Below are 24,648 nucleotides of genomic sequence, written 5' to 3' on the forward strand. Positions count from 1 at the left end.
TTTAAGTGCACACTGATCTCTTAATGGAAATATAGTATTATTACCTTTATACCCATCACGTCATCATTCTTGACGGTGACGCATTTTAGGAATGTTGCCTAAATAAGCTTAATTACTTGTTTGCATTGAGTTAAACGTTTATTAATTAGAAAAATAATCTTAAATAGCCTAAATATTTCCAAAGTACTCACCTCCTCTCAGATCCTACATAAACCAGTGACTATCCCAGCCAGAATTACATATGTATGTATGTATGTATGTGTGTATATATTTCGCAATTGTTGCGACAGTATATCAAGAAAAATTAGAGAGGCTTACATACATACATACATACATACATACATATGTACATATGTATATTTATTTTCGCTAACTAGAGATACGAGTCAGAAATTTATATAAATGCTTTCAAATAAAATGTAGATTAATATTATAGCTATACAGTGAAATTCGTCATAACCGGACACACTGTCGCAGAATTTTTGTCCGGCTAAGGGAGCTGTCCACATATGGGGGCGTTGCAAAAATGAACTGCAACTCAAAACTATATAATACTGAATAAATGCAAATTTTCCTTGAGCCACCGCAAGCCAACTTGGGTATTTTTCTTAAAAAAAACTATCGCACAACTCCACAAATTTGTACGTTTATTTCACTGTATACTATTTATTGTATTTCATTGAGTGACCGTTTTAATCACAAAGGATAATTCAATTATTCTCTATTTAACTGTGTTTGATTTACACACGTAAGTAAATACATACATATATACATATATATAATATTATGGTGGGTCAAAAAAAAAAACAAAAACGAATGTTTTTCTTTTTCGAGAAATCATACATAATTTTTAGAGCAGAAACACGAATATGAGCTTTGCTGCAGGCAATTGCAATTTAATATTTTTTCCTTCTTATAATTCAAAGGAAAAAAATAAATTTATATTAAAATAGTCAAATTTCAACCGTTGATTTTTTTAAATGATTAGGTTTACAAAAATATCGTTTTAGACCTTATCTGAAGAGCTTTCAATTTCTTACAACATCCATAGAACAAAATATGCTTTCAAATAGTAGTTAGAAGCGAGATATATTTTTCTATCTCATAATAAAAAAAAAGAAAACCGCTGGGTGGAGGAGAGAGAGCTTTTCTTAGAGATCTCTATGAAATAACTTTTCAGAAAAAAGAAACACTCGTTTTTTTTACCCACCCTAATATAGGTATATGCATACATACATATGTACATATGTGTATGGAATTTTAATAAAATAAATATAGCAGCTTGTAACGGATATCCACTTTTATTCAGCGTCATACGAAATAGTCTAGTGAAAACAAGAACACAATTGCCTTTACCTAAAGATTTACAAGCGCATACACAATACACATACTTATCATCATTGAGATTGGTTTGCTTATTCGCACAGTTCTTGCATTGCTGCAAGTGAGTGAGTATGAATCGCACCCAGCAACAAAACGACTGTAACACACTTCATATTCCGCGACAGCCTCTCGGAACTCTTGCAAAACGCGTGTTGAGTTAGACAGTTGAAACTCAAAAGTTTAGCCAGTGTGCAGCAATGTTGCTTAATCTAATAAGCACACAACTTATAAATGTGCAATAAGTGCATGTATGTATCTAAAGTAAATAAGCTTTCCAATAGACATTTCACTGATATATTGGATTAGGTTTTATAACACAACCTCTATATGTGAAATAGTGTTAAACTATCGCTTTAAAAATCCAAATTTTGCTGTGATATGGATGGCCAACCCGTTAAAATATTGATTCCTTTAGGAAGTTTTGGGCTGATCATAAACTAGCTCGTTTTACTACTGGGTATGAGCCACTAACCTAATACATATGTGTGTGCTTATATCAAATAGTTGAAATGCACGTGAGTGTTAAAGCTACTACCCTGAGTACTGGATTTACAATTATAATGCGCAATTGAAAGTCGAAGCTTAACAAGCTGACAGTCAGCAGTGAGTACAGGCCGGATTTACGTATGTACAATGGCACGCCCCCCATCGCTTAGTACTAAATTTGTTCGAACTTTGGCACTCTATGGATAGCAACTCTTGGTTTTTATAGTTCTCATTAATCTGCCTTCATTTATTATTTGATCAATGCAGTCAGATGGTTTTCAATACTCTTCAGCACCTTATCATTTTACACCCAATGGGTGTTCAAATTCACATTTTGCAAGGCACCTGTTTAATTACATCAAGAATTATACTTCCTTACCACAAAATACGAAATATGAAATAACGTAACAGAGTGCTTCGGTAAACAATTTCGTTTTTACGTTTCCAGGAAGTCCTCAGTTTATTACGGATTTCGAAATAAACTTTTGATCACCCTGTAAGTCGTTTTCCTCCTTTGTAATTGCTCCATTTGTGATTAAATATTTTTGTTGCTGGTTGCAGCTCGTGCTACTTGTTTACGACGAGCTTTCCTTCATAAAGCTAATTTCAAAAGCTTTGCAAATAAAGCTTTCAATGAGGCTTTTCAATGAAGCTTTGCTTGTAAGCACAAAAGAGAAGTATACTCAACCCAGTAGCAGATAAAGTTGACACAAGCTTTTTGGCGTATTAACGTTATCTTTTGTGCTATGAATCCAGATAATGTTATTGAATTAAACTTTGTCACACTCTCTGAGCTGATAACCGCTAAAATTATTTAGATTGCATTTAGTACTCAGTATTACACACAGTAATTTAACCTTCAACAAAAAATGAAGTAATCACTGAGTCAATCAACGGTAATAATCAGTAAAATATCCAGGCGACAGCAATAATATATATATACATATATAGTACATATACATATATTTGTTATGATGTAATAATGGATTTCTCAATGGCGCAGAAATATGCGTTATACTTTCTCAGAAATGTGAAATGTTGCAAGGGCAAGCACTTTATTATTTCTTTTGCTAATGTCCGCAATCCGAATTCAAGCTGCCAACCGTTTATGAAACACAACTCACCCAATCATATGTACCGTTGTGTAGCGTAGCTCCAGGTATCTCCAGCGAAATGAATTTCAGGCATTCTTCACTGTCTGGCACATTCTTTCAGTATCAATATTATTAACCCTTAAATTGACAGAGGCCTTGTGTTAATCCACTCAAAAGAAAGCAACAAAAAGACAGCCTAAGTCATTGGAACTTCGAGTCAATATTATATATGTATGTATGTATGTATGTGAGCTACTAAAAGATCATCAGACTCGCTTTTATTAATATGTATTTTTGGTACTTTTGTTCAACACGCGTATGTCAGTAAAAATGAAGTACGTAAAAAAGAAAATTGTACATACACACATGTACGTCGGTGTATAAATATATATGTGGCACTTAAAACTAGAAGGTACATAAAATACTTTTGCAGCATTCGATGCCGATTATTATCAATAAACATATACATATGTTCACAGCTATTCTGTACAAATGTATGTAAATGTGTGGATGCATGTAAATGTTATTATGGAACATAAAATGTTAATTCAAGTGTGTGTGTGTGGATTAGCTGAAAGTAGAAATGCTGGCGCTGCACAAAAAATTTGTGTGTGTGTGTTAACCCTTCAGTCTATATTGATTTGATTCATGCGCCGCAAGTGGCCTACAAGGGCGCTCTTACAATATACAATAACTCACATTGACCCAGCCGGACTCTGCGGCTGAGAGGCCTGTCGCTGGGCGCCTCCATTCGCAAGTTCATTCCTGGCCTGCCGAGTTGTGGCGTCACGAGCGCACGTCCCACTCTCCAGTCCCGTAGAAGTCGTCATCGATTGCAATTCTGTAGAGCGTTTGCTGGTCTGCTTCTTACTTTGTGGGTGGAGCAAATGCAGCCAGGCAGTGCGCGGTACCTCATCCAAGAGGACGAAATAAATGAACAGCACGAAGCCTTGCAGGGTGGCAGTGAGGCAGAAGAGGTAGGAGAAGAAAACGCCGGCTTGCATGTAAGCGAATAGGCCAAAGATCCACGAAATGCCGAGCAGGAAAAACAACAACACCGACAGGCGTATCTGCTTGATGATCATTTTCTTCTCGCTGCGGTGTATTGCCTGATTAAGCGTGTGCGAGATGCTGTAGAACACATAAATGAAAATGGTAAGATTGACGACAACAACAGCGGTCACCGGCAAGATTACGCCCAACGTCAGACCTAATCCGCTGGGATAGCATATGGCAGTGCTCGTTTGTATCTCATACTCGGAGGGTATGTACGAGCTGGGGGCAATGCAGGCCACGAGCAAAGTGGGTATGAGCGGCACACCCCACGCTACTATCGCTGACTTTAGTATGTACCGTTTTGGGCGCTCAATGCCTATAACGGTCACATAGCGCTGAAATTGTAGCACCGCTATAATTAGCATCCACATGAAGAGCACCAGAATGGAATACTGCAGGAAAGCACCCAATAGCACGCAATTTATGTACAGCCGATCTTCCACCAACTCGGCGGACATATCCTCTGTGTTGACGAAAACAAAGAGCACCATTTGCAGAGTCAGGGCCACACAAAGGTTTAGTAAAATTTTCGTGGAGGCAAGCGTCCGCCAACTCTTAAACATTGCTGCCGTGACCCAAATGCACAGAAGGCCCATCAAGGAAAGCGAACAACCAATAAGCGATATTATGTCCAACGCCCGCAGATGTATGGGTGTAATGAGCACGTCATCGGTAATATCCGCCTGCTTGTAGGTGCCGCCCAAGAGAAACGAGAACTGAGTCAAATGCAATGTGCGACACTCTATAACGGAATGCTTGAGCAAATCCTTAGCGTCCGTCTGAACGCCATTATTCACCCAAGTGCTGTAGTTCCAATAGCCGCAACCAGTTCCCGGCTGCGCTATGAGCGAAGGATCCAAATAATCGAAACGATTTCGCAGCAGAAAAGTTAAAGGCTCTGGAAAGTTGTCTGAAATATTGAAGGTGAGAATATAACAAAATGCATGCAACTGTTGTAAGGAAACTCACCGCTGTACCCCGGTATGGAAATGGAGAGGATTTTGCTAAAAGGTTTGCGCGTATGCACCAGTGCCGGATCCACAAACAGCGCGTCATGACCATACACTTTCATAACAATCACAGGCAGTTTGCCTTTCGCCTGCAAATTAGCGCGCACATGCTGCCAGAGTCCCGTGGGCAGAAATCCGGCAACCTGCAGCTCAGGCTCCTGCGCCAGCGCAGCCACAGATTCATTCATGTTAATAAACCGGTAGCGGAAGTTTGCTACTACCGTATTGATCAAAGCGTGCGGCTCAGTCATACTTAAACTTTGCTGGGCCGTCGGTGCGTACAAAGCAATGCCGGATATGTTGGCGCATTCGGGATTCAGAAAGAACACGCTTATGTTTGTGGAAATGTGAGCACGTACACCCAAGTGTCCCATCTTCACTTCTTCCACCGCCTTGGAGTAGCTACTTGCAATATCCGCCTCCGATTCCTCACTCGGACGCGACACAGTAGTTGTTGTAGAGGTGCTCGAACAATCACCTGTGGGTACTTGACGAGCGGATAGTGCATCCATATACTCCTCAAACGTCTGCAGAATGGAGTTGGTGGCATTCAAATCAGCCGATATGCGCAAAACCTGCTCATCACTCGACATCAGGCGATCGCAAATCCGCACCATATCCACCGAAACCTCGGGATCTTGCGCCGTTATGGCGACCTCATGCAGTATCTGTGACGTCAAATGCACGTCGGCGGGTAATAATTTGAAGTTTTTTTCGCGCAACATTGTATATAGTTCGCCAGTCACTTGGCTGCGTTGTGCCACACCAGTTTGCAGCAGCTGGCCTTCCAGCAGCTTCTCATGTAATGAATTCAGCTTGTCGCTGAGTATGCATTCGCGAGTTTGTCGCATGCAAACGATGTGCTTCCAACCGCTAATATCCTCCCACTCAGCGGCACGAGTTAACTGATTGTAGCGGCACAAGCGCGTCAGCGGCAAGCCATTTGGCTTCAGGCACACTTCCCTTAGACCCGCGCGCTCTCCAATGCGTGCGCGCTTCCAAATATTTGTATTGGGTTGTGTGAAGTTTTCAACGATCACGTAATCATGCTCGAAAACTTCCGGCAAGCAATAGAGTGGGTGAGGTGAATCGCTGGTACTGCGATCGAATTCTGTAATGCTGCTTTGCGATCGGGAAGTGGACTCGAAGTTGACTTCTGCGCTGCCACTGACACTATCACTGCCACTGCCATAGCTATCCGAATATTCGTCCCTATGTTGGTAATTATCATCCGTGTTCCAGTCTTCGTTACCGGTTAGGTTTTTTACCATGGTAGCTGCTGCAGTTGAAGTTGTTATATTAGGATGAGGGAAAGTATTGGAATTAGTAGTGGTGGTTTTAGGTGTGGTGAGCCGTTGCCAACTTCCTAATTGTCCCTCGGGCCTAAGTATAGACGGCAATTTGGGAAGTCTATAACCTGCACCACCCTCTTCATCGCTCTCTGGATCGGGATGTAACGGTCTCAAATGAGCACTGGCAAGTTTGTATTGGTATTGGTGTACAATGGTCAGAAGCAAAATTACTATTTTTAAATTCATTTTACAAAAATCAGCACAAAATATATGCCTCGTATGCACAATAACTGAATCACTCCGTTTTTGTTCGTTTGTCGAGAACTTAGTTTCCGTTGTGCATTTCCCGCGCACAAATCCGCGAAGCGCTTGCAATCTGACGTGCTCCGCTACACTAGCCAAACTGAAAATCCGCACTGACTGTAGAATTTGCACTCGCCGCTCGGCGCAAACACACTCACCCACACATGCGCCATTGCGCGCACCACTTGCCACTTGCCCACTATCCGTTCTCCGGCTACATCCGACTGCGCTGATCACACGGCAGTGTTTGCCGAACACACACGCATTCCGATTCAATTGGTATTTCAGTGGAATTTTCAATGTCTCACCTTCTGTGCTTATCTTGCCATTAGAACACTCATGCCTCCGCTCTCTGCTCAACTCCCTTCATTGGAGTCGCTTGGAGAAGCTCTGCATTCTGATGTTTGTCTTCGCTCATGAGCACTTACCTTTTTTTGTTGTTTTTGTTGTTGCTGTTTGTGTGCTTTGTATGTGATTTTCGTCAATACTGTCGACCGCCTGCCTGCCAGCATTTGGTTCGGTCGTGTTCATAGATTTTGTTTATTTTTCGCGCCTTGTCATACCGCGCACACCACCTTATTATTTCATTTTATTTTATTTATTTATTACATTTGTTTTTGTTTTGCTTAATATTTACTAACTGAAATAGAAACGAACTTTTTCATGCCCGGAATTTATTGGAAAATCGGTTCAACTGCAAAAGCTCACGTAGTGAAGTCGCCACGTCGGTCGCACATATAACTGCACCCATGTGAGGTAACTTATCCGATCCATATACAAACATACATACATACCTTAGTGTCCAGACATTTGGACTTTCCTCATGGCAATGTAATTTTGCATTGTTTCGCATGCCGCCACATTGTTTACGATTTTATCACTCGACAGCCCCTCTTTCCCATAAATAAAGATTAATGTAACAAATCACGTGAACTCTGTCGCCCCATCGTGTTATTTAGTCTGCAGTAGAGTGATTGGAAGCCTATCTTGCTTGAAGTTCTAAGAATGACTAACGAGCTGAGAGTGCCAAGAAAGAGGGATTAGTAACCGAAATATTTGCTTTTTTGCGAGCGAGATGATCTCCTATCAAACCAAGTGATTTCCCTTCTTCCCTTAAGCACTGAACATTTCGCCTTTAACTGCGAAGAGGTCAAGATCTGTTATCAGAAATATTATAGGATTATATAAGAACCAAAGCTGTACAGCACCATAAAATACCACAAGCAGTTGTGTCTACCCTCTGCTCGATCTGGTAAGGTGGCGCATTCGCAACAACTGCAGCCCCAAAAGCTATCAAATTGCATATAATTGCACAATGCGGTTCCATCCGGTTGACTAACTTACGTAACTACACAGGGAATAATGACTTCCTTACATGCGGTTGCCGTGATTGATAGCCAACTAGCAAGGGAAAGAAGACACATTCACTCAGACCGGCAAAGTCGTCTTATTGTCGAACTAAGGCACATTTATTTATTTATTTTCATAATTGTGAATCAGCATTTGGAAGATACGTACAAGCACGAACATTGCCGATAACGCGCGAACAATAGCAAAAGCAAAACAAGAAAAATTATAGATTAATGAAAGAAATATTAGACCCAAGCAGCGGCCCCTCAGCACACAGGTACTCACAGCGCTGGTCTGGCCGAGCGCGCAACAGTAGCTGGAGCGTGTCAGGTGAAGACGATTTCGTGCTGACATCTGACTGGATTATTATATAGGTACATATATACAAGTACATACATACATATGTTAGCAACTGCTTATAAATAAATATTTACAAATATACACAGAGATGTATAAATGCTTCCTTAAATCTAAGACTTTGCGCGCTGTCTTATGCCTGACGTCGACCGTCAAAACATTCTGAACTGGCGTTTGAAACAACAACAACACTCGTCGTTTGTGTGTGTATGTGCATTATTAGCCACAGCACGATGTGAGGTGCGGCGCGGCTGACGGCGCGAACTTCATGCGAAATCTTTAATTACCAGTAGGTTTGAAATTTCAGCGCGGCACTTGAGCCGGCAATTGACTCACGGATGCGGCGCAAGAGCAAGTGTCGCACAACAACAAAAGCAAGACAGCGGCAATCGCAGGAGAGGCGGTGAGCAGAAGCGGCTGTGCCATCAACAGCAGATAAAACTAAAAGGTAAACAATCTTTTGCTCCGGCGACCGAAACGAACAAAAATGCGCGCAGAGCAAACAAAAAATCCAAGCACAAACAGAAATAAAAAGTAAAAGTAATTCAATTTCAAACTCGTTTGGCTTTTTTGTTTAAACAATAAAAAATATGCAAATTATGCTAAATGTATTATTAAGACCACTTTTATAGAGCAATGCTTTGATGTCGGAATATTTGCCCAGCCGCTGGCCAAGTCGATTTAAGCAAATAAAAGGTAATAATATCGAATTCAAGAAGTGCTGTTTTCGCAATTGAACTTGTGCGCGCGTCATCGCTGGCGCTGGCGCTGGCGTCGCGTCGCGGCAGGTAGTATGTGTGTACATGTGGATATATTTAGAAACCGCGATGATGTGCAATAGCTTACATGTGTGGAAAAAGCGCAATGGCGTTCGCACATAAAAGCTAGCGAATATGCTCAGTCGAAATGAAAAACTCTGACTCACTAATTTATCGCAATGGCAATCTGACCACATTATTGAGGAATTATTATCATGTTTGCCACTGCCCGTTCATACCCGCACACGCACACATTGCTATCTTATCTGGCAAGTTTGAAACCGATACGTGTTAGCTAAGTACGTACGCCCTTATCTATGTACATATTCATTTACAATATGAGCGCTCATTTCCGATTTGGCGATGACACCCTCTGTACTCCCCTTGGTCTTCATGTGAGTCTTATTTTTTATCGAAAACATACGGTTTTATCGGTTTAAAGCCGCTTCCAAATAGCTGTTGCTAAATATAGCGAAGCTTTCATATTGTGTAATCGAGAAACCGATCGCTACTTAAACCTACATTTGAACCAACAATCATCACTTACTCTGCCGCAGCACCGCTCGCTGAGGGCAGGTAATAAAGCAAAACATATTACATATTTATAATAATAGCTGTACAGCAGAGAGGGTGATACAAACACATGTTTTTTAGCGAGTAGCGGCAATTCACTTTTGGCATGCTTTGGAAGACGGGGTATCTAATGACAAAGTCAGAGCCTAAAATGATTTATCTTTACTAAACACTCTTCTTTCCAACTTTTATTTAAGCAACAACAACAAGTCCCACAGAAATATGAAATCAAGGTACCATAGCCCGTCAAAGGCATTGAAAAGCGAACTTCTAATCCCTAACACTCATCTCTTAACTAAATATTTACCGTATTTTTACAAGGAATATCAGATTGATATAGACTTTCAAGGAGGAGGAAAAAAAATGTTTCTTCTTATTCTTCTCCGCTGATGCAATGTCCCATTGGCTACAACGGAAACCATATCGTTAATATAAAACGATTTCTGAACACGATTCTATAAACAATTTTACAAAATAATGCATTCGCATTTATTAGGTAATTGTTTTCAAAACAATTTGCACTTAGTAATATTTCTCACAGAGAAATATTGGATGTAATTTGGAATAATAAAGTAAAGAAAAAATTAAGTTTATATAATTAAACAACACAGCAGACACAACGCGGAATTGTTTAGTGTTTGAAGAATGCTTTCGGTGGAATGTAAGCGTTCGTTGGCTCAGGCACTGATGCCGCCGCAGCTTCCACAGCGGGAGCGAGGTACTGATTATTTACATTGGACGCGGCAGGCGCGAGGTACTGATTATTCACGTTGGATGCAGCTGGAGCAAGATATTGTGTATGCACATTTGAGGCAGCACCGTGCCCGCCTAATTCAATCACATGACCGCCGCCATATTGCTGCACAATCTGCTGTTGCAGTTGTTCCGCCTCTGCGGGTGTGCTGTACTTGAGGTAATGCACTTCCGGCTTGTGGGACTTGTATGTGGTAGTGTGCTGCTGGGACGCAGCGGGTCTGATCGCCTGACGACTGGGCTCCTTGTTGAGTACGTAAATCTGCGTCCTTGTCTCTTCGGTAACATGGGGCACTGAGGTGTGCAGTGGCTGGTAGCGCGATTTGCCGCTTTCAGGCGCCTTAATCAAAACCACATTCAAGTGTTTCTTTACAATGGGCGAGGGCTGAGCTGCAGGTACAACTGACCGATGAACGACAGACTCGGCGGGTGCGGTGAAGATATAGAATTCCTTATGGTATACGGCGGCAGGTGCAGCTTGCTGAGTGTGTTGCTGCGTGGCGGCAGCTACTGGAGTGGAGGCATATTCTGCAGCAGCTGCGGGTTCGGGTGGCGCGAGAAGCACCTGTGGCTCGGGAACACTAGCGCTGGCGTAGTTATAACCCACATCCTGGGCCGAAGCGAGAACCACCAGGCTTAGACACTGCAATAACACCAAGATAGAACTAATTAAAATCCAGTCAATTAAGTTAACTAATATATATTCCTTACCACACAATAGTAAAACATTATTTTCACTTTTGGTCTTTACAGTTCAGCAACGGTAAATGAAATAAGCTCCAGTTCTTTATTCCCGCTATTTTATAATAAAGTGAGAAAAGTCGTTCTGTTGCTAATAATTCTTGTATTTCAAGTTCAGGGCTTAATATGCAGCTCTTAAGCGATTATCAAATACAAAATGTTTATATTTCAAAAAGGCCGGCAAAAGAGAAGAATGTGAAAGTCAAAAGCGGCTCGAATGTGCTATAAAAGCGATTAGAATTTTGCTCACTCATATTTCTTAAGTCCCCAATGTCTGGAAAAAACATCAGTTTAATGTATGCATATATTTATGAATTTTATGCAAATAGCCGGCAAAAAGCGTGGGGCGAGGCCAGCGTCGGTACTTGTGTGTCCATATCCAATATTCGATTTACACACGGGCGAGAGAAGAGCGAGATGCAGACTGGTCGGAAACTTGTATTGAAGAAATTCCCAACATTCATTATTCCCAAAATTATAAACTTAATTCCAATTGGCAACGAATTCGGCTTTAAGAGTTTTAGTAAATTGCTTAAGCCAAATAGTAAACCAAAATATTCGAGACCTTGACTAAGCAAAATGCTAATTGAATAAGGTTTTATATTTCACGCGTTCTACAGCTATACCCTTCACACTGCATTCGTGAAAATTTTTGTACCACATGTAGAAAGTATTTTCCTTTGTTGCCACTTTTGATTATATTTTAATAAGAGAAACATTCAAAGTAATCCTTCTGCAAGTTATTGATATTTTAGAATTTCATTATTTTTCGCCGTTTGTTCTTTTTGGTATATCTTCAATAATTTCATTCACATCTTTTGGCACCCAAGTCTTTAATTAAGTCAATTGTAAAATGTTTAACTAGTGATTTAGTATACAATGTGTTTTATCCCGTTTCTTCAACTTATAACATACCAAAAGACTGGTTTGCAGCTCAATCGGCTAGCGCTGGGCTGAGTTTATTGCTTCTTCACAGCTTACAAAACGCTTGCATAATTAATTCAGCCGTTAGCCGTTAGCCGTTAGCACGTGCTTTATAACATTTAAGGCATGCATAACAATTCGGACACATCAAAGTTAACTCTTCTGGTTGAGTCTACCAATGAACTTCGATTTGAGTGGCACGCAAATATTTATAGAATTGTGGACCCGCCGCTTATGTAAATTAATTCGACTTAACTTTAAAATTTGGTCCATGCATGGATTAAATAGTTCGAAAAGACTTTGCTGAGTACCAATTCATTCACTCAGCTTCGAAATTCAGAATTAATTATTCCACCTTCTTCTTTACTGGCGTAGACATCGCTTACGCGATTAATTCCGAGTTAACAACCTGTCGCTTGTTCTTTTCGCAACGTTCGCCAACTCGAGATATCAAGTGCAGTCAGGTCCTTCTCCACCTGGCTTTTCCAACGGAATAGAGGTCTTCCTCTTCCTCTGCTTCCCCCGGCTGGTACGGCGTCGAAACTTTCAGAGCTGGAGTATTTTCGTCAATTTGGACAACATGACCTAGCCAGCGTAGCCGCTGTCTTTTAATTAGCTGAACTATGTCAATGTCGTCATATATCTCGTACAGCTCATCGTTCCATCGAATGCGATATTCGCCATGGCCAACGCGCAAAAGCCCATAAATCAAATTAAATTTTGTGTGCGGAATCAAATTTCTGATCCCGAAGCATTCAACACGTCAATTTAAAGAAATTTGTGCCTGATAGTCGATGATTAAAAGTCAGAGATCTAAATGGTTGGAATATCGAAGGATTAGTGAAAACCATTTTGAAAGATCTTTTGGGCCGATTACCAGGATGTCATGCAACGTATAATTACTGGCGATTAGTCTAGGATCTATGCTTAAGACCTAGCATATCTAGGCTGTATAACCTCGTCAAATCAGGTCGCAAATTAAGATTATGTTGACAGTTTTCTTCGATTATCGAGATGTGGTACACTCCGAATTCGTTCCGATCGGCCAAACTGTCAACAAGAAATACTATTTAAAAAGACGCCGAAATTATGGGCCGACAACTCTTGGTTTTTGCACCACGATAATGCACCGTCACATATTGCATTGATTCTTCGCGAGTTTTTCGCCAAATTTTCACGCAATATCGTGCCGCAACCACCGTTTTCGTCTAATTTAGCTTCGTGTGACTTCCGGATATTCAGCAAACTCAAACGACCGCTTCGGGGAAACTGTTTTAAGTCAATTGAAGGTATTAAACGTGAATCGCTACGCGCATTAAAGGCTACTAAGGAAATTAACTTTAACAAATGTTTCGCGGACTTTAAAAAGTTGGCGATCTGGCGAATCTTATTTTTTAAGAATAAATTAAGAATTTTAAAATTATGAACAAAGTTTTACTTTTGTTTGTTTGTTCACAGTAGTATTAACGAATATAGCTTATAAATACATACAGATAAGTATCTGCTATTGACGTACTTTAGTTTTGAGAAATATTTAAACTACTTTTTTTCTTCAATTTTTTAATTTTATCTTCGGTCAAACCAGCATTTCATAGTCGAGCACAAATTAATGAATGAAACATCGAACACTGTGTGCTTACATGTAACGGTGTTTAGGTTAGTGCTCCTGAAATAAATAATAAATTCTAATATCTAATATTATTGTCAGCTATCAATGGGAATAAAATCAGTAAAATTTAACCTCAATTAGAAAATAATTGCTCACCAAATACTTAATAAAATCCAATATCTTTCACCAATGACCGCAATGAAAATTTCACTCAACGTCCAAGATAAATAAATGAATTTATTTTCGTTTATGTCATGTGTCTATACATCTGTGGTAAATTTGAGTACAGAAGTTTCATTTAAGTAAACATCAAAATTCATTTTCATTTACATACATACTATACATATATAGAAATACATACTAAACTCGTATACTATCACTAAATGATAAATGATATTTTATTAAAACGACTGCACACATACCTGAAACATATATATAAACAATACAAATTCTATATGCTTCTATATACACACTTGGACAGACAGACGCATATAAAATCAAAGCAAATCAGTTGCAATTAATGCTGATACATTTATACGAGTATTATTTGCAATATCCATTACAAAAGTACATATCAACTTTAATACAAACACACTCACAAAGAGCCGAGTGCAACTCGTGTAGTGTGACTCACACATGTTCAATAAGTATTTACAAATATATAAGAACGCAGTCAAAACTGTTCTGCATGCCACTGCCAAGCTGTTCCTCGACCTAGTGTAAGCTTAAAAATACTTTCGCTTGATGTGGGGCAGTGATCGGCCTCCGATGTTCGCATTTCCCACAAAAAACATCTTTCTCGAAAAAATCATGTGACTGCGCTTACGTTTTTGAATTGCTTTGGGTTGAAACAAAAGAAAACTTGTTGATGTTGGATGAATTCCGAGTCCGAGCACAATTAGCTTTGAGGATCGCTACCAATGAATCCAAAACTGACTGTGAGGTAGGTAAAAAGATAGTAGTATTCATATTTGTAGCGATGGTTGATCAGTTATCCAGTTTTAGGAATATCAAGTTTCCCTTAGTCCGTCGTAAGATACGCAAAGCACATGCCTCCTGTGCCTTTAGTGCCGCAAAATTCAACATCTTAGAGCCGCATCAAAACCTCTCTTTGCAAATCAAACTAACTGTGTGTAACATTATATCATATTCTTAAATACCCACAAATATTCAAATTACATAGAAATAAAAAGTCATACAAGCCGATATGAGTTAGCTTTACACACTGGTTTTACAGGTATAATAATTACATTTGTAGGCGTGTTCTTGCATGGGAATCTTCTCTACCTAGACTCGTTTTATTTACAATATATTAAACTAATCTTATTTTTTAATGCGGAGGATGGTCTCTTAACTTTAAACTTAACTTATATTATACATTTGCTCCGATGAAGTACCGCTATGCTACCACCCTTGTTCACACACAATTGCGTACTCGATTATTGTACAGTTATGTTCACTTATTTGTTTCCATTGGCTATAATTTGCTTAGATATTTGCTTTTGATGTTGTGCACACTTGAAAAGAGCGCTTGCGGTCAAAGGTTGTGGACTTTTGGGATATAAAAACACATAGCATATGTTGGTTTAATCAACTTGTTGACTCGGGCACGCATAAGCCGTTTCACACAAAGAATTTTTTGAACGGCTTTCCTTGTTCTTCTATTGCCTTGACAGCATTGAATGCCATCTCGTATTTCGATTTTCTTGCAAGCAGACTTGGATACGCCATGGATGCTCCTTGGTACATACTTTTTGTATTTTTTTTTGTAAAATGTCTGTCATTCATCCCTATATATAGTAGTCCTTTCAGCTCAATTCTTGGACGCGATTTACAATAACCTCTCCATATCCTCGCTCTCCGCCTCACTGGTGAAGGAGTCGGTATCAGTAAAGTAATCGTCACCCCGATTTCGTCGACAGCAAACCTGCCGACTGATTTCGTCGTCGCTCCAGTGTTCAAACTCCTCTTTGTGATGCTCGAGTATCATTAGTGATGGAAAGAGACTATCGCATGCGTTGCAACTGCAAGATATAGTTTAAGAAAAAGGATAAAAGGAATTTAGCATTATGGGTTGTGTATGGTTTTGTATATATCGTTAGTATAAAAGTAGTGATACAATCTTCTTAATTTCTGTTTCTGCGAAAGGCCGGACCTAACGATATTATTTACATTTGTCAGGTAATTATCAAGGGATTAATAATTCTGAGAAATAAGTAAACTTTTTAGGGCAATCTGTTATATTTTTTAAGAAAGCGCCTTTTGAGGAGGCCGCCATTTTGCCTATAATCAAAGTTTTGACTCGGCATTTGCTATTTACTATTATAATTATAAGTTTTCTTGGTTTTTAGTTTTAACTTTAGGCATGAAAGCCTTCCTCACCGCTAGACATATTTTTCGGTACTCCTCCTGGAGATCAGCTATGGAAGCAAGGGAATTAAAAATGTTTCAAAGTTAATCGCCGATTATTAAAGTATATTAAATTTTGTAAATGTACATTTTTTAAATATATATTAAATAAAATGTCTCTTCAAAAGCCAGCGCTCGAAGGTAGAAAACTCATGAGATAAGTTCCACATTTATGTTTCCACAATTACGCATCTCAGGTGATCTAGGAATCACAATGCACAGGAAAGATCCCCTTCTGACGTTGGTGAGGAATTCGAAACTCTCTGTTTGTAAGCAAAAATTCAGCCCATACGAACTCTCTAAGCTATGTGAATACAATTACGATATATTTTTGCAATTAGTACACAGAAATTGCATATTCTCCATTTCTATCCCTACAAGGAACGCAGCTGAAAATTGAGCTCAAAACGAAATAACTCGTATAACTATACCAATGACGGTTGTAGGCTCTGGAAAAATATGCTGATTTATGCCAAACAGACAAACGAGAACCACAGCAAATGAATCAGGCAGCACCAACCAGGTCATAATGCCGGGTAAGGACTCATTGGCCACCGAATGCATTGTAGTGCACAACCGCCTGCTAATTCCAATTAGGCATGTGTGGTTGGGGTGCGGGTGTCAGTGTGGGTGTGGGTGGTGAGCAACTGCTCTTTGTCGCCGCCGATGATATTGTTAATGATCGTAATGATAATGGCCTTGACGGCGCAAAGTGTGGAGCATCTCTGCTGTTGACTGCTGGCTGCTGCCTTCGCTTAGAACCCATTTGTATAAATGAATAGAAATGACTGATTACTGCTAAATGACTGCTCCTGGTCGGCTGGACTCCCGGTCTGCCATGCTTGTGGGATGCTGAATGTTGTCGAGCTTTCTCGTAATTAGATTCCGCTTTCAGATTAGTTATTCTCATTATGTTTGCATAATTAATTTACTAAGTATGTGTCAGTGTGTGTTTACAGCAACTCAACTTTGCACGCTCATATTTGAATGATTAATTTTGAGTTTTTAGAGCTTTTTGTTTTGAATTCGCTGACTTCGGCTGAGCACAATATTTTGCTTTATTTAGTTAGAAATTGTTTGAAATATTTGAGGCAATGAACATGTATGTAGTATATACCAAAATTTAACGGAGTAAATGTAATGACTTAATTATGTGAGTTTCCCACCCCAATTTTATTTTTAATTCAAAGAAATTCTTAGGTATTGCTAAAATATTTCTCGTTTGCCTTCCACTGTTTATGCAGCAATGAGTATTCGTAGCGCGATTTTCTAAGAAAAGTGTGCACAACTTTCGGTAGAAAATTTAAATTGCTTAAATAGTTTGCCATTAATAACAAAATCCGCAGTGCGCTATAAACGAAAGTCCGCCATCAATCCTCCATCAATCCGCTATCAATTGTGCTTATAAAAATATGCTAAGCTGAATAATTGAAGCAAATAAGTTCTCGTATTCACGGAAATGTCGACTTGAAAACAAAAAAGTCTGATGAATGCTGAAATGATTTCTATGGAATGGACAAATCAATAACTGTAAACATGAATCTATATATTTTTGATATAATGTATTTAAATATTTTTATATGTGTTAAACTGAATTTATTAAAAATACATATACCTATGTGAACATACATACAGATATTCTCGACTATTTAACTAACAGATTTACGCTTTGTTACTCGCAAAATAATTTACAGTTTTTTGTTCGAAGGCATTTGTATGCGAAATCCTGCTGCGTTAAATTAAATCTGTGGCTTCCGTGATTGTGCTTTCATGAATTCAATTATTTTTATTTGAATAAAACTCTAAATTCTCTCGCATTTTTGGGTCTGTACCCTCTTATTATTTTATCAGTTACTAGAGGACCCGTCCACGCTTCACTGTGGCTGATACATAGATAATACTACTACTACCATCTATATGATTTCTATTAGTTGCATTTTTGTGAAGCAACTTGTGTTAGTTTACAAAAAAAATGGATCATAAAGCATTTCGTGTGTTAATAAAGCATTGCTTTTTTGGGGAAAATACTGTTGAATTTAGGCTCAGGGAAATCTACCGTTGAAAAGATATTTGCTAAGCTGCAAACAGGCGAAATGAGCAAAGTAGGTGCCTTGAAAGTTCATAATCCAACGAATAACTGATTCTGAGAAGTATTTAAGTGCTCTCTAATCGGAATAAGGACGAAATTTTTCATCAGTGATAGAAATATAGCTCCAATATTTATCACTGGAGTCCAATCGACAGTCATTCTAGTGGACTGCACATGATGAACCGGTTCTCAGGCGTGGAAAAACGAAAAAGGCGACTGGAAAGGTTACGACATCAGTCTTTTGGGATGCACGTGGTACAATACATACTCAACGATTGAATACTGATACGCATATATTCAAATGATTCCTACAAACATGAATTTTGAACAAGTGTCTATGATATAAAATATAATTTTTGTATTTATGAGTTGTATTAAACTTTGACATAAATAGATAAAAGGTATCTCATGTCCTTACCCTAGTTCTAATGTACCTCCCCACCAAACTTCAGCCAAATCGGTTCAGCCGTTCTTGAGTTATAAATGGTGTAACTAACATCAAATTTCTTTTATATAATATATATTGACCAGAGGACCCGTCCACGCTTCACTGTGGCTGATACATAGATAATACTACTACTGCTATCTATATGAATTCTATTAGTTGGATGTGAGGTTTTTTTATTGCATTAAATTTTGACATAAAGAGATAAAAGGTATCATATGTCCTTACCCTGGTTCTAAGGTACTTCCCCACCAATTTTCAGCCAAATATATAGATATTACGTATGCCTAAACTATACTCTTGCCTAACTCTAGTTTCCAACAGGCATTCTATAATATCAAATGAGTTTTAGCGTCTGATATCTTCCAATGGACGAAGGTAAACAAAATCCAATACAGATCCTTAAATTCCTTACAGTGTTTGCCATAAGTGCGTTCGTTAGAGAAGAAATATGCTGTAGATATAACTGAAAACTCAAAATTTCATGGTGTCAGAATATATTCAAAAATGAATTTTAAGAACAACACAGCATGTACACATATGTACATATATACTAACATACACTCGAATTTATGTAAGCGAATGTGAATGGAAGCTGTTATGATGAATATTCATATGGTGGCAGCCGCAAGTTTTGCAATGAAATGGTGTTCACTAGAATATGGGAAATGTCGTTTTTGCCTCGGACAGCTGTCAAATAAAATAAAAGGGCTTTTGTTTGACGTGAAAAATCTGTCAACTTCCATTAAAATAAAATCGTTTTTTGGAGTGTAGCGAACCATTTTGTCATGATTTCGATATTCCGCAAACAACTTTTCACTTATTTAACATATCGTTTATTATAAAATTTACACATTCGCATAAATATGTCTCTATAAATTGTTCCTTATAATTTATATTAGAAAGGGTTGAAATGAGTCCTTAACCATTCTTGCAAGTGTGCTTTCATGGTAAAATTTAAGGATTAAATCAAAGACAAATTAATATTTCGGCATAATACACCTAGCGAAATCAATCAGAACTTTATCCATTAATTTATTGTAGTATTTCGAGTCAATTTTTGTTGTTACAAAGCAATCTGGAGTATTCCCACTGTAAGTTATCCCAGCCCAAATCATGAGTGATCCGCCAATCCAAAATTAGTCTGTAAGAATTAATGTTCATAGACTTAACTAAATAAATAAATAAAAAAATTTCGTCGCTTATATTTCTGCTTTGCAGACTCTATGGGCCTCCAATATTTTCGGTCAATGACGGTTTGGCACATCTATGTATTAGTTGTACTCGTCGTACTCCTATCTCCAAATTAACTTGCTGTTTTATTTGTCTCGCACTTACATGTTCCTGCATGATAAGTCGTTTAATGCTACGTTTTTGCCTTTCGTTCACTTTTGGAGGCCTAATTTTAAAAAATTTCTTACAATATCCCCACAGGCACAGTACAAAATATTCCCATGCCAGTGAGACAAAGAAGTGCCCGCAGTGTCGAGAATATTGCTGCTGTTAGCGCATCAATTGAGAAAGACCCAATTCACACCTCGTTCCCCAGCGTTGGGCATCTTCGTGGCGTCGTTGTGGCGAATTTTGCGAAAACATCTTCGCCTACATACTTACAGGATCAAATTGACGCAATAACTGAGCAACTTGACCACCATAATCATCTTATGTTCATGAATTCGGCTGGGCAACAACTTGGAAACGATCCGGATTTTCATCGAAAAATCGTCTTCAGTGAGGCTCATTTCTGATGGCTTCGTCAAAAAGCAAAATATGCGTTTTTGGTCCGGCAGCAATCTATACGTAGTCCATGAGTCACCATTGCATCCCGAAAAAATTACGGACCGGCAGCGTCATTGGGCCGTACTTCTTCCGTGATGATCACGACCGACACGTTAATATGGACTTGAACAATATGTGGTTCTAACAGCACGGCGGCGCAAGCCACTTAGCGAATGTCACAATCGATTTATTGAAAACCAAGTTTTATGAACGTGTTATCTCACGAAATGGCTTAGTCAATTGGCCGCCTCGGTCGTGCGATTTGACGCTGTTTCCTGTGAGGCTACGTCAAGTCTATGGTCTATGCCAACAAGTCAGCGACAATTGATGAACGAATATCAAACCAGCACTATCGGTTGATTTATACTTAAACTGTCGAAAATTGGGTTCAACGTTTAGACTTCTGCAAGCGTGCCCGTGGTATATTTGCAAATGAAAGCGAGTTCCATACACAATGGCATTGAATGTACTTTCACAGGAATTTCATTGATATCTTAAATCATTTTTGTTTTATTTAAAAAAAAAAACATTTTGTAGCGCTGATATTAAAACCCGTTACATCCTCAGGCATTCAGTTGGTAACATACTTATTAAGTCACTCTTTTGGAAATATAATCAAAACCTTTTTTTGTTTTGAAGAGAAAATTAAAATTCATTGTTTGATCGATAAAATATAAGTAAGTACCCAATAAGTTATTTACATCAACAAAAATTAGCTTGTGACCTTAAGTTGTTTTCCCGAATAGACACTCACCCGAAATGACGTTTCTTCTGCTGATGCGAAGCCAATTGCCTATGACAATGGAAAGCTCTATCACAAACATTGCATGTCAGAGATTCATCTGTAAAAAAGACCCATATTTGTTTGAGTATATCATATGTCAATACAAGCAAAGAGAAAAAACAACAAAAGCAATAGAATATTGGCTATCGAGATGTTCTTCTTCTATTATTTATACGTAGTTAATATTTAGCTGGCGCTTGAAAATATATTGCTTCCTCCTTTCCCCTTTCTTTCACTTTTATTCCCAAAGCAAACTCCGCGCACCATTTTTCAATGTTATTTAGGATATTTATGTTTTATTCCCTTTTCCATTTGTTTGTATGTGTGGACTTACCGTAATCATCATCATCTGACATCGCCATCGCTTGCAGTCGGTTAATGGTGTTCTCATTGACTTCCTTGTGCCTCTGCATTGCGGATGAGTTCGGTTTCGATGCGCCACCGCCGCCCGCGCAGCCCGTCGCATCATTTAGGTGGCACATGCCTTCATTAACGAAATTTCCCTGGCAATCGGGCAGTGTACAAGGAGTCATGGAGCCATTAATAGCAGCTGCGCCAGCGCGGCCGCCTCCTCCACCCCCGCCATCGCTCACCCCTGAGTGCACATGTTGGCATGTGGCGCTGCCATTGCCGTTGACATTGCCATTGCCATCATTACATCCACTGCCCGAAGTTATTATTTTGAAATTATCAAATTCGTCAAAGGGATCATCGATTTTGTGCTTTTGCTGTGAACTGGCATCGTCCGAATCGGCACTAAGCCGCCCGTAAGCTTTGCGCGGAGGTCGCTTCACATATTTATCTGCAAATAGAAGGGAGTTGGTCCAATCAATGGTAAGTCTAAAAGGGAGTCATAATGAAGAGAAACAAATAAGTGCGACAGGAGTATTGGAGGGCTTACTTTTCCATATGTTTAAGTTAAATTTTAAATGACTTGAAAGCTGAGGATATTTAATGATACTTTGTAAAGCAAATTTAGAATTTCCTTCTTTACTTCAAATAGATGTTTATTTTATTGTGTGCATGCGCTTAATATATAACGGTTTGCATTAAAAATATTAATACGCCTGCATTTACTCATACAAATGCAAACCTTGATATAAAGCGCTCAACATTTCGAAAGGAATTTACAAGCAATTCAAGGTGAAACTCAAAAGTTATTGCTCATGTCAAACTACAAGTTGTAGCTAACTCTAGCTGAATATGTCAGCAATGCCGAGCGTGTGTGTACACTACAACTTGTCTTATGTACGATTTATTGATTTCTTAAAGGATGATCTTTATCCTGATTACCAGCATTCTTAAATTAAGTATGAGAAGAAGGGTAATGTTAAACGAACTAACTAGTAAGTTTGGACGGAACTGAGTACACAGTACAGTCCATTCGACTATTGCAATTGACAAAATTAAATAATTTGATATGTTTCATATCCTGTTCTTACTTAAAATCTAGTAAAAAAAACTTTGAGAAAGAACTATTTATGTATATATATGTATATATCAATTTTGGAATAATAGCATCAATAAACCCTTTAATGTTGGCAAAGAAGATATTCGACTCTTACCTACACTAGGCGGCCATTTGGTCTTGGTGATAAGTTTGGTATATTTCAGAAATGCCATAAATGTTTTCATTCCAGAAAACCTTTCAGTTTAGAGCTAAACTGACAATGCGGCTGAACCACTCGAACGGCTGCACTTGAACGGTTACTCATCCTGCCACCAAGTGTCATTGCGGTGGAAAGCTCGGCAGCGAAATATTTCCACCAGAACCTGCTGACATGGCCCGATATGCAGGGGGTCGTTAGATAAATTGACCACATACCTGTACCTTCTCGTTTTGTCTGGGAGAGTTGATTCCAAATCACGGTATTAAACTTCGCAAAAAACTTTGACGTCTTACACGACGTAAGGCATCTGGCATTACAAAGGACCAACAAGTCTATGTATGGCTTAATAGCCAGCGAGTGTAACCTAACCTAACCTAATGAAAACTATGAGCAGATTAGTCCTGAAGCACTTTAAAGTAAATATTGCAATTACCCCATTAAAGTTTTAAGTAATAATGGTGGAAACTTACGGTGCGGTTCCGCTTAATGCAAATGGAATCACGGTTCACGGTTCTTTTACATATACAAAAGAGAAAAGTAGAAATTCGCGTGTAATCATATGACAATTGAAAGCGACATAAAACAGCGAGATTCCTCTTCCCGCTTCTTAAGTATTAATTCACAAAGACATACCGAAATACTTGTGAACTTGCGCGGGGATATCGGATGTACATAAAGTTTTTCCCTCACAACGTACTAACGTATTTACCTACATACATATTTTATTTCCAAGAAAAGTACTCAAACATGCTTTCAGCGTTAATGCGAGCAGAAAAACATTCATTCATGGATGTTGATGATAATGACAGCACTCAATTCTACAGACACGATGACATTTAACGCACTCGAAAACTCTCCCAACAGTTTTATGTTTCGCCGCCTGCAGCTGTGGGTCTCATATTATATACATATTTACGTAGGTCTGTATGGATGTATGCATGTCTATATGTCAATATGGACATATTATGGCCATCTTGCATTGTAAATGAATTTGCGCCTCGCAATCCCAGTGAGAAAATGAGTTATGTGCTATATAACACAAATTATTCATGAATGTTGTTAATACACAGAGGATATATGGATTTTACTTAGACCAATGATACTTATAAGTTTCTCAAAAAATTCCAAACGTGTGTTTTTGGAGGCAAACATCAGTGCCATTCAAGTAACGAAAAAGTCTGCCGAAAATAATACTCAAATAGAAATGGTTCAAAATTGAGCCAAGTTGGCCTCTGGTTGCATGGGCATCGCACAGTTTTCAATAAGGAATCACGGCCCACCGACTTGAACTGCTATGAAGAAAAATAACAGTACTTTTTCATAATTTCATTCCTCCGTCTCCTCCGAGTACATGTATCTTGTGCAGAAGCACTTTACATTTTTCACCGAAACTTTTCCTTTGTCTTCTGCCTTCAACAATGGCGCATGCGATTTTTCCGCCATTATAGCTTAAGTGCATTCGTTTGTGCGCCTACACGCACCACTGTGTGCATATATATTTGTTTGTAAGTGAAGCATGCAAATATGAAAGTACAAATATTTACCCTCGAAACAGCAAAAACACAACGAAAATTTATAAAGTGTTTTAATCTAAAAGGATCTGCCGCAAGATAAATGTGCTGCCATTATTGGCATTATTATTATCATAACTTTCATTTCCTTAAAGTTTAGCATGAAACCACTTCGTGGATTCTTTACTTTTTATTCCTAAAGATCACAAACTCATATGGAAAAATATACTTGAATCGGAAATGAAGGGTAAAAAAAGGCCAAAATTGTATGTAATGAATCTTTAGTAAATATTCTGAATTTGTATTGGTTACATGTAATTTTATAGGCCTCT

General features: G+C 38.7%; 3 protein-coding genes and 1 long non-coding RNA gene across 7 annotated transcripts in view; 1 reads left to right on the top strand and 3 right to left on the bottom strand.

The window, feature by feature from the left end:
- Positions 1-3,164: 3,164 nt before the first annotated feature.
- On the bottom strand, positions 3,165-6,811 carry LOC126760948 (adhesion G-protein coupled receptor G2). The gene is made up of 2 exons (XM_050476772.1): positions 4,989-6,811; positions 3,165-4,929 (listed from the first exon to the last, which is right to left on the bottom strand). Exons 1-2 carry the CDS (start codon positions 6,565-6,567, stop codon positions 3,659-3,661), a joined length of 2,850 nt encoding a protein of 949 aa, XP_050332729.1. The 5' UTR covers positions 6,568-6,811; the 3' UTR covers positions 3,165-3,658.
- A 1,320-nt stretch (positions 6,812-8,131) lies between these two features.
- LOC126767645 (uncharacterized) lies at positions 8,132-8,880 on the top strand. The gene is made up of 2 exons (XR_007669144.1): positions 8,132-8,348; positions 8,450-8,880. It is a non-coding gene; the product is annotated as an uncharacterized LOC126767645 (long non-coding RNA).
- A 1,315-nt stretch (positions 8,881-10,195) lies between these two features.
- Positions 10,196-11,144, bottom strand: LOC126767089 (uncharacterized). The gene is made up of 2 exons (XM_050484724.1): positions 11,127-11,144; positions 10,196-11,058 (listed from the first exon to the last, which is right to left on the bottom strand). The coding sequence occupies exons 1-2, from the start codon at positions 11,142-11,144 to the stop codon at positions 10,294-10,296; spliced, it is 783 nt and encodes a 260-aa protein (XP_050340681.1). The 3' UTR covers positions 10,196-10,293.
- A 2,762-nt stretch (positions 11,145-13,906) lies between these two features.
- Positions 13,907-24,648, bottom strand: part of LOC126758504 (uncharacterized) — a 41,821-nt gene continuing 31,079 nt past the window's right edge. For all 4 annotated transcript variants that reach the window (XM_050472793.1, XM_050472801.1, XM_050472809.1 and 1 more), the window contains exons 3-5: positions 21,530-21,997; positions 21,166-21,253; positions 13,907-15,713 (exon numbers count right to left, since the gene is read on the bottom strand). In XM_050472793.1, the coding sequence (XP_050328750.1) occupies positions 15,521-15,713; positions 21,166-21,253; positions 21,530-21,997 (749 nt within the window). In that variant the 3' untranslated portion in view covers positions 13,907-15,520. The remainder of the gene's footprint in view (positions 15,714-21,165; positions 21,254-21,529; positions 21,998-24,648) is intronic.

Source organism: Bactrocera neohumeralis, chromosome 2 (genome assembly GCF_024586455.1).
Source record: "Bactrocera neohumeralis isolate Rockhampton chromosome 2, APGP_CSIRO_Bneo_wtdbg2-racon-allhic-juicebox.fasta_v2, whole genome shotgun sequence".
In the NCBI taxonomy this organism is placed as follows: domain Eukaryota; kingdom Metazoa; phylum Arthropoda; class Insecta; order Diptera; family Tephritidae; genus Bactrocera; species Bactrocera neohumeralis.

Bases quoted from the DNA above. Each gene is read 5' to 3' on its own strand.
- LOC126760948 (XM_050476772.1), bottom strand. From the start codon at position 6,567: ATGAATTTAAAAATAGTAATTTTGCTTCTGACCATTGTACACCAATAC. The intron at 4,930-4,988 runs GTGAGTTTCCTT...TCAATATTTCAG, and splicing joins TTCCATACCGGGGTACAGCG to ACAACTTTCCAGAGCCTTTA.